The sequence below is a fragment of the Dipteris shenzhenensis genome, chromosome 23, assembly GCF_047967505.1.
Source record: "Dipteris shenzhenensis isolate YYH24624 ecotype China chromosome 23, Dip_SZ_1.0, whole genome shotgun sequence".
NCBI lineage: Eukaryota > Viridiplantae > Streptophyta > Polypodiopsida > Gleicheniales > Dipteridaceae > Dipteris > Dipteris shenzhenensis.
This window is the reverse complement of record NC_141618.1, coordinates 6,917,492-6,937,275: the sequence shown is the minus strand read 5'-3', so window position 1 is coordinate 6,937,275 and position 19,784 is coordinate 6,917,492. Positions and strand designations below refer to the sequence as shown.

The window sequence follows — 19,784 nt, the reverse complement described above, 5'->3', positions numbered from 1 at the left end:
GATGACTTTCTCTGTATTCTATCCCAAACTGTCTTGTACCTCTGATGTATCTCAATGGCCGTGTGATTGTCAGATATATATAAGAGATCCGATGAGTTGCCTGTAGTATCTGTCATTGACTGTAGGCTTTTCTGAATCTTTAGTAAGTTTCAAACTCTGTTCCATGGGAATGGCTGTAATCTTGCAATCTGCCATATGAAACTTCTTCAGGAGACTGTCAACATACTTGAGCTGACTCATGAATGTGCTATCTGAATCTCTCCAGAACTCAATTCCAAGACAATAGTACATAAGTCCAAGATCTTTCATGTCGAACTCTGCAGATAAGTCTTGTTTCAGTTTTCTGATGAAGCTATCCTTGCTTCCTGTCACAATCAGATCATCTACGTACAAAAGTGCAATAGTAATGTCTTCCCCTTGAACTTTGTAGTAGAGAGTATGATCTGCATTGAATTTCATGTATCCCTGATCAGCAAAATACTTATCAATTCTGTTGTACCAACTTCTGGGTGCTTGCTTTAAGCCGTAGAGACTTTTCTTGAGATGGCAAACCTTATTCTCCTTTCTCGGTTCAACATAACCTGCTGGTTGTTGCATGTAGACTTCCTCGTCTAGGTAACCATTGAGAAATGCATTCTTGACATCGAGCTGATACACATTTTCTTTACCGAGTATCGCTAGTGATATCAAGAACCGTATGGAATCCATCTTTGCTACTGGAGCATAAGTCTCATCATAGTCTTGACCATATTGCTGTGCAAATCCTTTTGCAACTAGTCTGGCTTTGTATGTTTGAATACTTCCATCTGGAGTGTACTTCACTTTGTATACCCATTTATTTGCTATGGCCTTCTTTCCTGGTGGAAGGTCGCATAATTCCCAAGTATTATTCTTATACAAAGCATCCATTTCTTCATTCATAGCAGTTTGCCATTCTGGCTTGTCTACTACGTCTTCGAAGTACACTGGCTCTTCTGTAGCCATGATGGTAGTCATAAAAGCATAGTTGGTGGTTTCCACCTGAATTGCTTTACCTTTCTGAGCATATGTCAATCTGGTTGGTGGTCTGCTTTCCCTAGTAGACCGTCTGAGATGCTGTGGCTCTGCTTGGGGAGTTGTTGGCAATTCTTGCTCTTCTTCATCAACCTATTCTGTAGATGATTGTGAAGTCGATGCTTCTATCTCTTGTGTAGGTGAGGTTTTCCATTCTGATTCCTCATCAAAGATTACATCTCTGGAGATAATGACCTTGCGGTTGATGGGATCATACAATTTGTATGCTTTGCTTTCTTCACTGTAGCCAACCGTGATGCATTTGCGTGACTTTGCATCCAATTTCCTGCGATAATCATCATGTATGTGGGCATATGCTATGCAACCAAATATGCGGAGATGCCTGGCTTGTGTCCAGTGAATGCTTCATAAGAAGTCATACCTGATTAAGCAAATAGTTTGTTGTAGCTATTGGTTCTGCCTAATACTGATTTGGAAGATGCTTTTCACTAAGCATTGCCCTAGCACTGTCTGCTAAAGTTCCATTCTTTCTTTCAGCTCTTGCATTCTGCTGAGGAGTATCTGCACATGTGAATTGTCTTCGTATGCCGTGATTTCTGCAAAAGTTCATGAATGCTGAAGACATATATTCACCTCCTCTATCTGATCTCATGACCTTGATCTTTCTGCCTGTTTGGTTTTCTACCGTGGCTTTGAATTCTTGAAATCTGGAAAACACTTCAGATTTCTCTTGCAGAAAGTAGACCCAACAATATCTGCTGTAGTCGTCGATGAAAGTCAAGTAGTAAAGTGAACCATTGATGCTGCGGGTCTGGGCATAACCCCATACATCTGTATGTATCAAATCAAGAATACCTCGTGCACGAGAGGTACTTCTGCCAAAGTTGGTTTGCTTTTGTTTGCCGAAGCAGCATGCTTCGCAAACTTTTTCAAGAAATTGTAGCTTTGGAATCCCAATTGCCATATTCTGATTCCTGAGATCTAACAAGTACTTCAAGTTGACATGACCATATCTCTTGTGCCATTTTGCAGATAGTGGCATTTGTTGCGGTTGAGCTAACATGGCATGCTTATCTGGTACTGTAGCTAGCATTCTGTATAAGCGTCCTTCCTTGACACCTTTTGCTACTAGCTGACATCTTTTGGATTTATCTCTGATAGTGCATTCATCACTATCGAAGATGACTTTGTAATTGTGTTCCGTCATTTGACCTACTGATAAGAGATTCTTGTTGAGCTTCGGAACATAGAGCACATCTTTTACTAATCCTTTCGTACCAGTGAAATTGTTCATAGGGATAACACCTGTCCCTTGAACTGGATTCGGTGTATTGTCTGCTGTGTAGATGACATTTTTCTGACCTTCTAATGGCTTCATTTCTGTGAACCATTCCTGATGATTTGTCATGGTATTTGAGCTGCAAACATATCCCATGCTTCTTTCGATGTCTTGATTGTGTTGAGCTGTTCTAGCATGACATCTTGCACATTCTGCTTAGTCAGATGATAGGCGTACTTGTCTTTCTTATCCCATTCTGCCTAAGCTCGGGCAATGGCAGGATCTGCTACTGGTGCGGAAACTGTTTGTGTAGATGTAGATCCCGTTGCTGGTGCTGTGACAACAGATGGAGTAGAGCTACTTGTGGCTGGATCGTCCAATGGTCTAGGTGTAGACCCATCGACATACTCTCATTTGTCCTGAAGTACAAGAATGGTTTTCATTCGGTATTTCCATGTACCGTTATTGGAGTTGTCTAACTTAGCAGATGCCTCTAGATTGAGGTTGCTAGTTGTAGACATGGTGCAAGAAATGTACTCAAAAGTGTCGTGAAAATCTCTGTATGAATCAACTACAAATACACTGACTATGCCAAGTGAAATCTCTGAACCGTCGGTGAAGATAGAACTGCAATATATAAAATCTGATCTGTGTTACAAGGCTTGTGGCAATGATGCCAGGAATAGCTAAGAGGCTTTACAAGGCTGAAATGATGTGCACGATGCTGTGAGATAGCCGAATAGGCTTTACAATGGTGGCATGTGTGTGTGAAATCAATTGTTATTTGCCCACTGAACAATCTGCAATGCCTCTGTACTCTCTAAAGTCTGCTCACTGAACTGATGAACGTAAGGTTTTAGGTAATGTAATGATGTGAAACCGTATGTGAGCGTATGGACTGACTCCGAGTAGGTACTAGTCGGGAATTTGGGGCATGGCTTAGATTAGCAACTTGGGGAAATTCAAAGCGTCCCCTCTATGGCGATCTAGTCTAGTCTGATCTAGATCTATACCAATCGTCGATCGATGAAAGAATAACAAATAATTCATTTTCTTTTGTTCTTTTTAAGTGCTGGGCGTTGAAATGTGCGCGTGATGTGACGAGCGCATAGAGCATGAAAAATCGAGCAACTTTTCTTTTTGGAGCGCCCTCAAATTCTTCTTGGATCAAGAGATACGACTTGATTTAGGTGGAGGGGCAAAAGGAGTGCAAATGGTGCTCAATGATGATGTGTCACTATGGGTCACATGCAGTGATGATGTGGCACTGTGCCTAGCAAGAGGTGTGCCAGTGAAGCCTGTGCTGAGGTGGCAAGAGTGGTCACATGAAGTGACTGTGGAGCACTGTGTGTGCTTGCAGAGGTCAGTGCTGATTGGACAGCTAAGGTGACACAGATGATGATGTCAGTAGCTGATGTGGCAATGCTGACGTGGCACTGATGATGTGGCTGTGATGATGTGGTTGATGAGCTGGCAGGGTGACATGGCAGATGATGTGGCATATGACATGTCAATGATGATGTGGTTGCCACCGTGGCAGATGACGTGGCACTATGGATAAGGTGATGACGTGGCAATCGATGATGACGTGGTAGATAAGGTGACATGGTAGCCTCATGAGGCTGTTGACATGGTTGGTTGATGATGTGGCATGGGAGCTGCCAGATGCTGACGTGGCACTATAAGATGCCACATGTCAATCTCTTGAGCAGACCCTATCCTAACTTGACCAAGGATGGCCAAGTTGCCACGTGTTGGAACGCGATCTGTCGGTGGAATCTTAAGGATTCCGACGCAATCTTCTAGATTCCGTCTATGCAGAGAAGTGCTAGAGAGCAGCCCCTGCCTGATGCGTTGGCGCTATGACGGAGCTGAGCCGCTGAGATGGAGCTGTTGGCTTGGGATTTGTTGGAGCTATGGTCGTTCGGGGCTGCTATTGTCTCATGGGAGTGCTTGGGTGTTGGGCACTGTGAGCTATCGCCGGAGCCTGAGGAGCCGTAGGAGCTCAAGGCTTGACGCGGGTGATGAGGGTCGTTGAAACAGAGGTTTGTCGATGGAGAGGCTTTGTAGTTGGCGGGCGTTCGAGCGCAGGAAGGAGCCTTCGAGCTCCTTAGTGTTAATCAAGCTCGTTGTTGAGTCGAGGCTTAGGAGATGTAGTAGTTTGCTGATAGGAGCCGTAGTAGAAGCTGAGCCGAAGGAGTCGACCGATTAGTTACCGGATCTCATTGGGACAACTAGCCTTCAAGTCTTCTCAAATAGATAGAGAGCAACAGCAAATAGAAGGAGATATTGAACCTTGGGACTACTAGAATGAAACTCTCTCTCTCTCTCTCTCTCATAAATAAGATGAGCTAAAACTTTTCTCTCTGAATGGATTTTCTTCAGAATAGATCTCTCAATGGACCTAATCTATCTCTCTCACACCTCAAGAAGGTCTCTCTTGCTCTTTCTCACACAAATATAAAACAGATCTATCTAAATCTCTCTCTTCGGAAGAGAAGAACAACTCTCACTCTCAATGAACGGAAATGGATGGAATTTCTTCCAATGAACGGAAATTTTCTCACTCTACGAAAGTGAATGGAACACTCAATCTCTCTCGATCTCTCGATCTCTCTCGCACTCTCAAGGATCGCAATGCCTCAGCGGAAGGCAAGGAAGCTCTGATACCATGACAAAATATGAAGAGGGGAGAGGAGAAGAGTGGAGATGAGGAGAGAGGGCACAGCTAGAGAGCACACTACAAATGACTAACTGTACACTAGATTTAGTTGAAAAAATAGAATATATACAAACCCATTTAGGGTTAGGGTTAGGGTTAGGGGATCTAACCCTTTTGAAACCGGCCTTCGATAAACAAAAGGGCAGTGATCTTCTTCTACTCGGTCATAAACTTCATAAATAGCCACAATGCAAGCTTCAGTCACTTAAATCACTTAGCACAACTTAGAAACAAGCTTCGACAACAACAAAGGTGAGGCTAGAATGCCCCTGCTCAATGAAAATAGTACACAGTGCACCCACTGGTCCCAAATGCCTTGGCGCCCCTTACGGTATTTATTTAATGTTTCTGAATGGAAATGCTTTACAACAAGAGTTCAACCTTCTGTTCCTCTCTGCAAATCCTCTACTTGTCTTCAAGGCATCTAATCCCAGTGCACCACTAGAATTCCCATTGGCAAGGCATACTCAGGCATTCACTTCTGATTTGACACAACTTAGAGGCATTCAGGCATCCAAACCACTGGCAAATTGAGCTCAAGGCAGCCTCAAGACTCTCACATGCATCCACACTGTCCTTAGGCCTTCCACAGGATCACCCTGGCCTTTGGGAGCTTACTAGAACGTGTTGGAGTCCTGAAAGGACTGCACACAACACGCATGCACTGCAAAAAGCTGCAAAGCAAGAAAGAACAAGGAAAAACCGAACCTGGAACCAACTCCCGCTGTTTGTGGCAGAGGGGCGAGCTCCTTCCTCGCACCTATCCTCTGTCCAAGCTCCGCGCAGGGTGCAGGTGTCTTCCAGCAATCAGGAGAAGAGAGAAATGAAGGTAGAGAACGGAGGGTGAACAAGAAAGGGCTGTAGAGGAAAGATGGTTCACAGATCTGCCCCAAAATGATTGCCTCGGGATCTGTGTCTGAGTCCTCCTAAGAGAAGGTGCCAAAAGCAACAGGGAAAGTTTCTTCTGCAGCCTGCGCTGGTCGAAAACAGCTCCAGAACAGCTCTAGAAGCCACCATGCAGCCAAAAACATATGCACAAAGGTCCAGCACAGCAAAAGACAACCCCGGGCATCTGCTGGGAGGCAGCTGAACACGTCTGCACGGATTCCGTACAGCCGTACGGACGTCCGTACAATCCGTACGAAATTTTTTCGAAAGCCCAAAAATGAGTTCTGGCACTTCCTAGAAGTGTGTACTAGCCTTGGAACAGTCAAAACAGTGTTAAAACGGCTGAAAACAGGCTTGAAACAGCTCAAACAGCTCAAAAACTACACAAGAACAACTGAAAACGTCCTACACCTCTGGGAGAGTGAGGGGAGAGAGATGGAAGGTGGGGGAAGGGCATGCATACACATGCTTGACAAATGGCACGTCCTCCTTGCCATTTGCCCCTTAATTAAAGTCCTAACCCCCATACCAAGGACAACGTTGGTTGTCCTTGGGCCCAAGTTTTAGTCCCCTCTTTTAAAGCCTTTGCCTTGTCCTAAGGACCTAGTGGTGCACCTAGACTTTGCCCTTAGGAACTTCTAGGAAGTGTGCACTTCCTCTAGCGAGTCCCTCACGGCCAAACCATTACAACACTTAACCATGGTTAACCCCGGGTTAAGCGTAGGTTGAGTTACGAAGATACTTTACATCACTTTTCACGTCCTCGTGACATACCCTTCTCTTAAAACAGCAAACTACCTAGGTTGCTGTTGAAAAAGTACAAATAGGCAGAAATAGCCCATACCAGAATATACATCATCTGTAAGATACAACCTGCAATGATAATATGGGCTAGGAGAGCTCGAGAGTCCATCCATACATCAATGCATCCTCTATGTCGAGTGTCGCGAACACCCATCATGGAGACCTCACGGCAGAAATACTGTCAGCAAGCAGCATCTCGGGTGAGACAATCGGTGCCACCAAGCGATCTCCAGAGATATAAGCAGTCTGAATCAAGGGAAGGTGCTACCCTTCTCTTGAGCACCAGGCAATGCTCCAGATCTTTGCTCTACTGAACCTGTAGGAGCCTGTACCGTAGTTGGCGCAAGCTGAAACGCGTTGAGGTAGAGCTGCAAAATCTGAGATGAGTCTGCCAGGTCACCCTCCTCCATCCACCTGGCATCCAGTGCAGGATAATTCTTGAACTTCACCAGATAGCGACGGGAAACTCTACCTTTTACTTTTCTTTCCATATGTGCCAAAATCTGTTCCGGAACCAAGATTTTATCCAACTCTTCCACCTCGGGCTGATCCTCATGCAGTAGGTCAACAGGCACATCACCCTGGAAAGGCTTCAATAAACTCACATGAAAGGCATTGTGTATGGTCCAAGTGGCAGGTAGCTTCAGCCTGTAAGCTACGTCATTAATGCGTTCAAAAATCTGAAAAGGACCATAATACTGCATCGTCAGCTTTGTGTACACTTTCGTCTTGCCTTTCATCTTCCTGAGTCGTGCTTTTTGAAAACGCAGCAGCACCAATCGCCCTCTTTCAAGAGCAACTCGCGGCGATGCTTATCGGCTGCTCGTTTGTGCTTCTTTTGGCTTTTCTGGAGGGCTGTTTTGACCTTCTGGTAAGCAATATCCAAACTTTCCACAAATCTGTCCGCTTCAAAAATCTTCTCTTTCGTATGCAGAATGGGAGGTACCTTCCGTTCTCCTGCCACAATTTCAAAGGGGGCTTTCCCCGTGGATGAATGTATAGTGTTGTTGTACGCGAACTCAACAAGTGGCAGAAATTGCTCCCATTTCGATTGCTGATCCGAAACATAGCATTTGAGAAGATCAAGGGCAGTGGAATTGGCTTCTTCGGACTGCCCATCAGATTCAGGATGGAAAGAGGATGAGAAATTCAGCGTGGTACCCATATTCTCAAAGATACCTCTCCAGAAAAGACTTGTCATCCGCGGGTCTCTATCACTGACAATTGATTGAGGCATCCCGTGATGTTTAAACACATTAGACATAAAGAGTCTCGCCATTTGGTCTGCTGTAATTTTCTTTTTGACGGGAATGAAGTGGGCCTGCTTGCTGAATCTGCAAATAATGGTCCATAGCCATCATGTCCAGATGGTGTACGAGGAAGATCAAAGATAAAATCCATGGCAATGCTCTGCCAAGGTCGATCGGGAATAGGTAGAGGCTGCAGCAGTCCAGCCGGCTTCTGCCTGTCATATTTTACCTTTTGGCAGGTGATGCATGTACCTGACATATGCCTCGACATCTTTCCTCAATGATGGCCAAAAGAAATAGTGCTCCACAGCTTTGATGGTGGCAGCAATGCCTCTGTGTCCTGCATAGGGTGGGGCATGACTCTCTGTCAACACTTTGGGCCATGCATCTTCAGAAATTCGTCTTTGAGAGTATAGTGCTCATGCCTCTGTCCATCAACCAACTGATCATAAATCCGTGAAAAATCAGCATCATTCGCATATTGATCCTTCATGGCATCAAGCTCATCATGATATGCAATGGTCACTGCTGAAACTTGCATCTGGAGTGGGCTTGCGTGAAAGTGCATCTGCAACAACATTCTTCTTCCCATGCACATGCACAATCTGAAAATGAAACATAGAAAGAAAATTTGCCCACCTCATATGCTTCTCAGACAACTTTCTCTGAGTGAGAAAGTACCGCAGTGATTGATGATTGGTCTGAACATGAAAATCAGCACCCAAAAGATAATGCTTCCAGGTCGAAAGAGCATGTATGACAGCCAACATCTCTTTCTCATAGATGCCAAAATTCATTTTAGCATCGTGGAGCACTCTACTCTCGTATGCCACGACTCTTCCATCCTGCATAAGTACCCCTCCTACGTTGTTCTCACATGCATCTGCTTGGACAGCGAACAGCTTGCGAAGATCTGGCAAAATAATCACAGGATCTGAGCAGAGTCGCTTCTTTAGTAGGTCAAAAGCTGCAATTTCTTTGGGACCCCATCAGAAAGTGACCCCTTTCTTCTGTAAGGCATGTAAAGGAGATGCAATCTCTGCAAAATACCGAATGAACCTCCTGTAGTACGAGCACAAGCCCAGAAAGCTACGTACTTCATGGATGTTCTTCAGGTATGGCCAATTCCTGATGGCCTCTACCTTGGCAGGGTCCATCCTAACTCCATCCTTGGAAACAATGTGCCCGAGAAAATGGATCTCATGCATGAAGAATTCACTTTTCTTGGCAGACAAGCAGCTTATGCTTCCGTAGCTCCTCGAGAACAATTGCCAGGTGCTTCCTATGTTCAGCCTCAGACCTCTCACGGTGTGACATGCTTGCTAAGATTGATGGCTATAGCAACAATTGCACTGAAGGTGTCCTTCACCCCACACTACCAGGGCCCACCTCTGTAGGAAGATGGTGACAAACCCGGCAATGGAACCACTGAAACCGGCCTTCGATAAACAAAAGGGCAGTGATCTTCTTCTACTCAGTCATAAACTTCATAAATAGCCACAATGCAAGCTTCAGTCACTTAAATCACTTAGCACAACTTAGAAACAAGCTGCAACAACAACAAAGGTGAGGCTAGAATGCCTCTGCTCAATGAAAATAGTACACAGTGCACCCACTGGCCCCAAATGCCTTGGTGCCCCTTACGGTATTTATTTAATGGTTCTGAATGGAAATGCTTTACAACAAGGGTTCAACCTTGCACTGTTCCTCTTTGCAAATCCTCTACTTGTCTTCAAGGCATCTAATCCCAGTGCACCTCTAGAATCCCACTGGCAAGGCATACTCAGGCATTCACTTCTGATCTGACACAACTTAGAGGCATTCAGGCATCCAAACCACTGGCAAACTAAGCTCAAGGCAGCCTCAAGGCTATCACATGCATCCACACTGTCCTTAGGCCTTCCACAGGATCACCCTGGCCTTTGGGTGCTTACTAGAACTTGTTGGAGTCCTGAAAGGACTGCACACAACACGCATGCACTGCAAAAAGCTGCAAAGCAAGAAAGAACAAGGAAAAACCGAACCTGGAACCAACTCCCGCTGTCTGTGGCAGAGGGGCGAGCTCCTTCCTCGCACCTATCCTCTGTCCAAGCTCCCCGCAGGGTGCAGCTGTCTTCCAGCAATCAGTAGAAGAGAGAAATGAAGGTAGAGAGCGGAGGGTGAACAAGAAAGAGCTGTAGAGGAAAGATGGTTCACAGTCTGTCCCGAAATGATTGCCTCGGGATCTGTGCCTGAGTCCTCCTAAGAGAAGGTGCGAAAAGCAACAAGAAAAGTTTCTCGTGCAGCCTGCGCTGGTCCAAAACAGCTCCAGAACAGCTCCAAAAGCCACCACGCAGCCAAAAACGTGTGCACAAAGAGGTCCAGCACAGCAAAAGACAACCCCGGGCACCTGTTGGAGGCAGCTGAACATGTTTGCACGGATTCCGTACAGCCGTACGGACGTCCGTACACTCCGTACGAAAATTTTCTGAAAGTCCAAAAATGAGTTTTGGTGCTTCCTAGAAGTGTGTACTAGCCTTGGAACAGTCAAAATAGTGTTAAAACGGCTGAAAACAGGCTTGAAACAGCTCAAACAGCTCAAAAACTGCACAAGAACAACTGAAAACGTCCTACACCTCTGGGAGAGTGAGGGGAGAGAGATGGAAGGTGGGGGAAGGGCATGCATACACATGCTTGACAAATGGCACCTCCTCCTTGCCATTTGCCCCTTCATTAAAGTCCTAACCCCCATACCAAGAACAACGTTGGTTGTCCTTGGGCCCAACTTTTAGACCCCTCTTTTAAAGCCTTTGCCTTGCCCCTAGGACCTAGTGGTGCACCTAGACTTTGCTCTTAGGAACTTCTAGGAAGTGTGCACTTCCTCTAGCTAGTCCCTCACGGCCAAACCATTACAACACTTAACCATGGTTAACCCCGGGTTAAGCGTAGGTTGAGTTACGAAGATACTTTACACTTTTCACGTCCTCGTGACACTTTCCTTTATAGCACTCTATAGTGCTACGCACATATGATCACGTGATGGTGCTATGTACACATGATTACATGATGTTGAGTGCGAACTCTCAACACCCACATGCATCACAAGTTACAGCAAAGGGTTTTGCAAGATCTGGCAAGATATTAACGGGTTCAGAACACAACTTTTGCTTCACCTTTTCAAAAGCTGCATTTTCCTTTGGTCCTTACCGAAATGGTACAGCTTTCTTTTGTAAATAAAGCATGCAAGGGAGAAGCAATTTTTGCAAAGTACTTTATAAACCTCCGATAGTATAAACACAACCCAAGGAAGCTTCTGACTTTATGCAGATTTTTTAGAATTGGCCAACTCCTTATGGCCTCAACTTTTGCAGGATCCATCTTGACTCCATCGTTTGACACTATATGACCGAGAAAATGAATCTCATGCATAAAGAACTCACTTTTCTTGGTGTTGATTAACAGCTTGTGTCTTTTCAACTCTTGAAACACAATAGTGAGGTGTTTCCTGTGCTCCTGCTGATTTTTAGAGAACACAATGATGTTATCGAAGAAAGTGCCCACAAACTTTCTGTGTGCTCTAAAAATTCTGTCCATCATTCTATTGAAAGTGGCAGGTGCATTAGTCAAACCAAAGGCATCACAAGGAACTCATATAAGCCAAATGAAGTGCGGAAGGCAGTCTTGTAGACATCTTCAGGCCATATCCTTATCTGATGGTGTCCACTTTTAAGGTCAATACGACTGAACATTGAGGAACCTTCCAACCGATCCAATATATCATCAATGCGTGGAATTGGAAAACGGTTCTTAATTATGACTTTATTCAAAGCCCTATAATCAATACACATTCTCCAACTGCCATCCTTCTTTTGCACAAGCAACACGGGGGAACAATAAGGAGAATTACTTGGCTGTATCAATCCCTTTTCCAAGAGTTCCTTCACTTGTGACATTCTCTCTTCCTTTTGTGCCTTACTGACACGATAGGGAGGTATATTAGACGGTGAACTTCCTGGAATTATATCAATTCGATGATCCTCGGGCTGGAATTATATCAATTCGATGATCCTCGGGCCTCTTGGGAGGTAATTCTTGAGGAAGTGCATATGAGAAAGAATGCTAAAAATTTGAAATAAAAGCAGCCATTTCTCTATCTAAAGCAGAAAGAGTAGAGCCTTCCTGAACTGGTTGGCTGTCCTCTTTGACAAAAATCAAGTACGCTGAAATATGACGCTTTATTACATTGGAAATACAAGAAGCTGAAACTATAGGGATGGACTCCCCTTTCAACTTTACATCAAGTACATGATTTTTGCCTCTATGAGTTAAAGAAATCTTCTTGTTTCTCATCTGCACATCAGTCCCCACCCTGTACATCCAAGGGCATCCCAAGCAAAGCATCACACTCTGGCAAAGGCATAATGTAGAAGTCCTTTGCATTCTCAATTAATTCAGTCACAGAACCCACCTTGGTTTTGATGCAATAATCACGTAGCTCACTAGGCAATCCACAACAGTACCTCTCTATTTGCTCTTTCAAAGAAACATGCTTGTAAGAGCTCAATGGCAGCAAAACATCCCAAAACCTATGGGTATAATCATCTTGCAAAGTTTGTATGACAAGTCATGCCAGTGTGAAAGTACTTCAACTTCAAAAGTTGGAGTAAGCCAAGTAGAAGAGAACACTTGCTTAAATTCCAGCCAAGTAGCAGGTGCATCTCCATGAAGCATAAGGTTGGTGTACCACTTAAGTGCATTGCCTTTCAAAAATGTGGCAACCTTCCTCATCTTGGATGCTTCTGTAAACAAACCCCCAAGAAATGCAGCATCAAACTGTTGAAGGAATGTGAGGGCTTTGTACCTGTCCTGTACTCCATTATATGTCTCAAACTTGACATGAGAACCACCATCCTTAAATTCTTTATATACATTTGACGTTGGCTGTCCCAAAGATGGCTGTATTTTTGCAGCATTCCCTTCACTAGGGAGAGCCATGCTTGGCTGAACATTAGGCATGGGAGCATGTGCTGTGGCTTGCATGCCTGGCTGCATTCCCACATTGTCATACATGGCTTGCTTTCTATGCCTAGTTGGCGGTGAAATCAACATAGCATCAAAGATAGAATCTGTACCAAAATATTCAAGTTGCTGCCTCAAATATGGCTGAGGTGTCTGAGCCACATTTATGGACTGCACATTATTATTTTGAGGAGTAGAGTACCCAAACCAATGCCTTGTGCTGGCTGCTCATACTGTTGCACTGGCTGTACTTTTTGTACCTCTTTCTCAAGTGCTCTTTTGGGGGATTCCTCTCTCTTGGAAGTCACTTTCGGAGTCATTTTTGATAGCTGTCCCTCATGGGAAACTGATGCATGAGTGTGCTGTCCGCCATGAGAAGCTGATGCATGTGTGTACTCACTCTTTCCATGCTTGTGCTTTCTTGATTTCTTCTTCTTCTTGGCATTTGTTTGCACAATATGAGCCAAGTTTTGAGTCAGCTGAGTCAAAGCAGTCACTGCACTTGCAAGCTGTGCATTCAACATAGTAGCATCATCTGACTCACTGCTAGAACTAGTATCACCGTTGAGCTGAGTTGTAGCTTCATGTGTGGCCTGCTCAAAAGGCATTTGTTGTGCTCGCTGCAACTGTACACTAGCTGAATCATTAAGGCTTTCCTGCCTTCTCCTTTGAGGAGTTGTGGAGCTCTCTTGCTCATGGGTACTCACCATGTTTATGGTTGTAATATTCAGCTGTCAAAAAGTGCAGCAAAGATATCCTTCCACCAAACTACCGAGGCCCACCTCTTGAGGAAGAGTGTGTGGTATCCCGGCAATGGAACCAATGAAACCGGCCTCTAATCACTCAGAGGGCAGTGGAACTAAACCTTTAATTACTTCAGCGCTTATTTACAGCTCACAAAGCATATATCACAACCATTAACCATTGCACGATCACCATTTGGCATTTACCCATTTGTTCTCAAACAAAACCACTGAAAAAGGGATGGAGGCTAGAATGCCCCTGCTCAACAAACATAGACAAGTGCACCCGATTGGCCCCAAACACCGTGGCGTCCCTTTCAGTATTTCCTTATATGTCACAGTGAAATGATTATAAGTTGCATCTGGGAGACTTCCCTGCAACTGAGCACGTAGCCCCCATTCACTGAGCCTTCGCAAGGCTTTCAAGCATAGAACATCATCACATAAGTGCACTTAACCCATAGGCTCAATCCAAAGGCATTCTCTTTTCCGAGTGCAATTCCATTGGCTGTCCAGATGCAATCACATTGCCCCAGCTGCACTCTCTTTGAGTGGTTTCCAGATGGCATTCACAAAGCTTTTCAAAGCTCCAAAATAAAATCAGCAAAGTACCCAATCAAAGAATGACTCATGTAGCACTGCGTGGGCACCTGTGAACCAAGAAAGAGGCAGCACACGAGGCCAACCAATAGCTTATGGCAAAAAGAAATTGTAGCAGCGCAGCAAAATCACAACTCACCAAGCCCTGAAAACTCGAACCAAGTCCTTAATCGCCAAGATGACATAGTAGGCAATGCCCAATTGCATTCTCAGCCAAAGAGGAGTGCAAAGGCATGAAGAAAGAGCATTTACAAGAGCCGACCAGCAAGAATTCCATTGAAAAATGCAAAAAGAAGCACTTCTGTTGAGAAGAAGTGGGAGTTCTTAGACCCAAAAGAAGCGTGCTTCAGAGAGGAATGCATTGAGAAGGTTTTGGAGAAGTTTCATTGCCGGAAAGTCCTCCAAAACTGAGAAAAACCAGTCAACCAGCGCGTGGGATCACTCGAAAGTTTTGGAAGAGGAGAGGCCCAGGAGGCTGTAGAAGCAAAAAGGTCTAGAAAAAGCCACTTTTGCAAATTCCTTTTTTGTATTAGCATGGTTAAGTTGTAATGACACCATAGCCCAAAAGCTGTGTGAGAATATCATTATGCTGCCTGGATATGCCTTTATGAAACATTCAAAGGCAGTGATATCTTAGAAATGGTATATTTGACCTAATGAATCAATAAGAGAGGAGTTCTACTATTGTTTACTTGTGGATTGGCATAAGGTTGCACTTATCAATTGTGATGTTTGGCAGTGTTTTTGGGATTGATTCCTTTGGTCGGTTACAAAGCTACTCTTGCTATATCAGGCTATGTCCTCAACAGTGTTGCATTTATATTGTCGGCCATCTTCTTCCATAGGTAAGGTTTTTGTGTTCCATCTTGAAGCTACTTGACTATAATTATCTCCTTTACAATGTTGCATTTTTCTCATCTTCCATCCTCTATGGGAAAGTATTTTGTGTCTGCGTATTTAGATATTTGACTGTAGGCTTCATAATCCCTTTCTTGCCTTTTGCTTTAGTAAGTCAGCATTGCTAGGAAATAAGCAGTATTTCAATTTATATCAATAGATTTTGCAATGCTCATGCTGATTTATTTTGGATAAATCTCCAGGGTCTCAAGCATGGTGTTGGAGGATGAGAAGCTTGCGTTTCAAGCCACTGCTCTTTTTTGCTTTAATCCAGCGTCAATTTTTTATTCATCACTGTAAATTCAAGCTTTTCACATCCACGTCTTTTTCTTTTGTCATGTTTCCGATTTGTTGTCTTGTCTGCGGATGTGATATTGGTGGCTATGTTTCAGGTACTCGGAGAGCTTGTTCTCTCTTCTTTCTTTTAGTGGGTTATGGGAGTACCTCCACAGCTCAAGATGGAGAGCTGCATGTTTATTTGGCATCTCTGGTGCTGTAAGATCAAATGGTGTAATACATGGAGGTTTTCTCCTGTTTCAAGCTATGCAAGAAGCTTATACAGCCGTTATATATCACAGAAGGCTTAAGGTAGGCACTGTTACCCTATAATCTTTATATCGTGCTATGGGGTTATGTCTATATGGTATGGACTAGGGTTGGGGAGCAATTGAATTTATTGTGGTGAGAGATGGAGCGCTTCTTCATCTCTCTCTCTCTCTCTCTCTCTCTCTCTCTCTCCATTTTTTGAGTTGGGAAAATGCTACAATGCCTCAATGCTCCTGCCCCCTTGTTCCATGTCTTCCTCCAATTTAAAAGAAGGGGTCTTGATCTTATGGAGAATATTGCAATGTGAGACGTATGGATGATGTAGACTCAACTAGTGATAAATGACAATCTCAAATGGGCCTTTCTGACATATTCAGCTTTGTCTTGCAAGATGGCAGTGCGAATTGTGGTGGTTGTTGCTATTCAAACTGCAATAGTTTTTGGCCCATTCTTGGCATTTCAGATGTATGGGTTCTCCATGCTATGTTATGAAACAACTGAAACAGGAATCAAAGATAGCCGCCCGTGGTGTAATGCGAAGATCCCTTATTTGTATGGTTTTGTTCAAAGCCACTACTGGTGAGTTTTCCATTCAGTATGTTTGTGTAAGCTGCTCATCTCCTTGATTTATTCGCAACTAAATGTGATCGATTGGTCAGGGATGTGGGATTCATGAGATACTTTCAATTGAAGCAGCTGCCCAATTTTTTATTGGCATCACCCATCTTGTCATTGGCAGCTTGTTCTCTTGCTGCCTATGTGAAATACAAGCCCAAACTTTTTCTGTCACTTGGCCTGTCTGCAATGTCTGCTGACTTGTCTTCTGGTGGAGCTGAGGTGGACAAGCATTTATATGAAATGGTAGATCCAAATACCTCACCTGGTTCTGCAATGAGAATGCCAAAAGGTAACAGTCTTGGTCCTACTGGAATTGAAGTTATGTTGTCTACAATGTCCAGGTTGCTTAAAAGCATATTTGCATTCAAATGACTAAATCTTGTGGCTCGAAAAATATTAGAGGTGTATTGTGTGCCTAATTGTTTTGTAGTTGTCAAAACACAAAAAAAATTCTGTTTCTTAATTACATTCTACAAATTATGCCAATTTTGATGTCTTACATATGTTACTTAAACATCATATGTGGTAATGGGTCATGATCATGATGAAAAAGACATTCTAGTAAGGCATCATTCACCGTTTCGAACTTTGTGTGTGAATTGTTGACAATTGAGACATAATCCTGTCCAAAGGGTTTCATTTTCGACTAGTATTAGCACCATTTGACCAAATTTAAAGTTTTGTGTATGCTTAGATGTGTGAAACCTGTAGTATTATGAGATTCCATTGAAATTGCATCCCTGAGGTCATCATTCTTTATACACGAACTTTTCCCTTTGCAGATGATAACCCATTCCTTATAGGATACTGGTCAATTTATCTGGCACCTTGCTTCACCTATTTAGGCTGGGCAAACCAGAATCTCTTTGTGAGCTACTAGCCAATGGTTGTACAAGTCGTTTGATGTGTAGTGTTCGAAGAGCTTTAGGTGTGAGCTTGGAAGAATTTTATTTCTGAATTCAAGGTGTGAGCTCCTTTAAAAAACTATTTTTTGAAGTTGAAAAAAACGAGGAAAGCGGAGGAAAACTATTCACATGATGTGTAGAGAAGCAAATGAAACACAGTTAGTGAGAGGAAAGAAACAAAGAGAATATGATAAATACATCATGAAATTTGATCAAAATACTCGTGCAGTAAAATACTACTGCCTGCATATCAATAATAACACAAATCACGTGATATGATCAAAACATGAAAGACTGATGTCTATATTAAGTCAGAGGGCCCTCTTTACTACATAAAAAATCGTGAGACTCGGTATCAGCATCATCATTGTCCTCATTGGTGTCCTCTGATGAAGACTGGGAGCCCTCACAATCTACAATACATCGTGTCCCTAGTCTGCTCTGGATTTGGATCTGACTCTGATTCCATCCCTCCCTTTACTCCCTTGGTCTCTATTTATGCCTATGGATCTACAAGAAGGTCAGCAATGATACAATTGTCCACTAAGGTTGCTCTCCGTAAGCTCGACTAACAGCCATAGCACGTCCACCTTGATGTCCTTGTTTGATAGTATATCCTTAGTTACAGTGCCTCTCCCACGCCCACCATGTCTTTGAGATCTCCTCAGTGTCTTGACATTAAGTCTTGACTACAATCCGCAATGCACGCAAGAGGTTAGACTTGTCATTTATGAAGTGAGCTATATATAATTTTTTAAAACTTTAAAGTTTACTTTTAAAGATTGAAATTGTTTCAGGCAAAGATAGATACAGGATGTCTAGGATTAGGAAATGAGCTTGACTTCTAATTTTCATTGGCTGAAATCTATAATTCGGGACCTTGAGTCTAAGAAGAGTTTGCACAAAGATTTGGCTAGATTATTGACAGATGTTGTAGGCGATGAGTCTCTTGTCCCTCTTCTCTTTTCTCTTTTGTTTTGTCTTTTGCTGTTTTATATGTTTTCAGTTTATATCTTGGTAAGCATTGGGTCACCCAAGAGATTTCATCAACCTTTGAAACCAAAGCAATAGCTTATGCTTGGTCATTGATGAGAGCACAAGCATTGAGTTACTTGCTGAGTAGTCTAGTTTTCTAATTTTAGTATATGTTATGTTGTCTTTAAACTCTATCTGTGTCTCTGTCTCTCTCTCTGTAAAAATGGATATATTACAGTCTCATGAAATGACGGCAATAAAAGTGTCATAAATCTATGTATTGAGGTATGGATAGATAGATACATTCATACATTACAGGAGAGAGATTGAAAGGTTGTTTGGATGAACCACATTAATAAGATAGTTGAAGCAAATAGGAAGCAGGTACAGCTAGAGTTTCTTCATCTGCTGGTCTTAATATAGAATAGGTGCATACCTGCGAGTAACTTTTTGAAATTCTAATTTTTAGGCTGAAGGGTAAACTTTATCATTCTTTTGAAGTTACCCACCTAAGGATCTTTTTCGCTCACAGAGACGAGCTATCTTTGGCAAAGAAGAGGCATAAATCATTCTCAAGTAGATGAGGTTGGCAGGCAAAGCAAACGTGACTCCATGGCATGTGTGAATCAGGTTTCTTCCTATGGGGAAGGATTTTTCTCGCCTTCCAATATCCCATTTCTCCTGGAGATGGCTTTTATGGCTCTGGTTGTTCTTCTTATAATGCATGTCCAGGTATGTTCACCTCATAAGAACCATAGAGTAAAAATATGGTAAACTGTGGTGCAATCATGATGATAATGGTGCTATTTGCCTTTTTGAGGTGTTAGCCCCAATTTTATGCACAAGCCTGTACTATCCATGTATGCATAATTGTATGGCTACTGTTGTAATATCATGAACGGATATGTTTTTTTTTGCAGGTTGCCACACGGTTTCTCTCTATATGTGCTCCTATATATTGGTATGCTGCATATGTAATGGATTCTGCTCCAAGCTCAAGATATTTCCTAGGATATCTTATATGGGCAATATTCTTTGTCTTTGTTTCTTTGGGATCATTACTTTTTGTGAATTTTTATCCATTTACATGATTTGTTGTTGTTTATCATCTCAATCTTTTGTTTGGGAGGAAGATTTGTATCATGCCATCTCAACCTGCATTTGACTATGCTTTTTTGTCCAAGTTAGGCTAGTGCATTGCATTACACATAGTCCTTTTACTAATAAGTATTGTTTGTAGGTCCTTATCATTAGATTAATTTAATTTGAGGAAAAATAATATCAATATAATGACATATTAGAATAATGATGGATCATGTAGAATCATAAAGCATTGTTTTAGTTTCTTGTTAAAAACAAAACAATCAATAGAAATCGTTATATTTCTAGATGTTTTGCAAATTATTGTAGAAGTAAAAAATAAAGAATGAACTTCTTTTTGAGATGTTTTTTTTTGGTAGTAGTTAGAACTACAAGAGATTGACCATGGTATATGTGATTTACATTTGTTGTAGATCACATCATAGTTGCCAAACATTTGAATAC

At 42.8% G+C, this 19,784-nt stretch overlaps 1 protein-coding gene and 1 pseudogene across 2 annotated transcripts in view; one reads left to right on the top strand and one right to left on the bottom strand.

The window, feature by feature from the left end:
- Positions 1 to 19,387, top strand: part of LOC147886926 (transferases, transferring hexosyl groups) — a 29,073-nt gene extending 9,686 nt beyond the window's left edge. Inside the window, exons 2-8 of one of the 2 annotated variants that reach the window (XM_087394549.1) lie at positions 15,092 to 15,143; positions 15,399 to 15,491; positions 15,588 to 15,783; positions 16,133 to 16,320; positions 16,401 to 16,648; positions 18,772 to 18,971; positions 19,160 to 19,387. In XM_087394549.1, coding sequence (XP_087250675.1) covers positions 15,092 to 15,143; positions 15,399 to 15,491; positions 15,588 to 15,783; positions 16,133 to 16,320; positions 16,401 to 16,648; positions 18,772 to 18,971; positions 19,160 to 19,330 — 1,148 coding nt within the window. In that variant the 3' untranslated portion in view covers positions 19,331 to 19,387. Of the gene's footprint in view, positions 1 to 15,037; positions 15,144 to 15,398; positions 15,492 to 15,587; positions 15,784 to 16,132; positions 16,321 to 16,400; positions 16,649 to 18,771; positions 18,972 to 19,159 lie in introns of both variants that reach the window. The other variant, XM_087394548.1, reaches the window with a different exon arrangement.
- Positions 6,959 to 14,483, bottom strand: LOC147886927 (uncharacterized; annotated as a pseudogene).
- Positions 19,388 to 19,784: the final 397 nt, after the last annotated feature.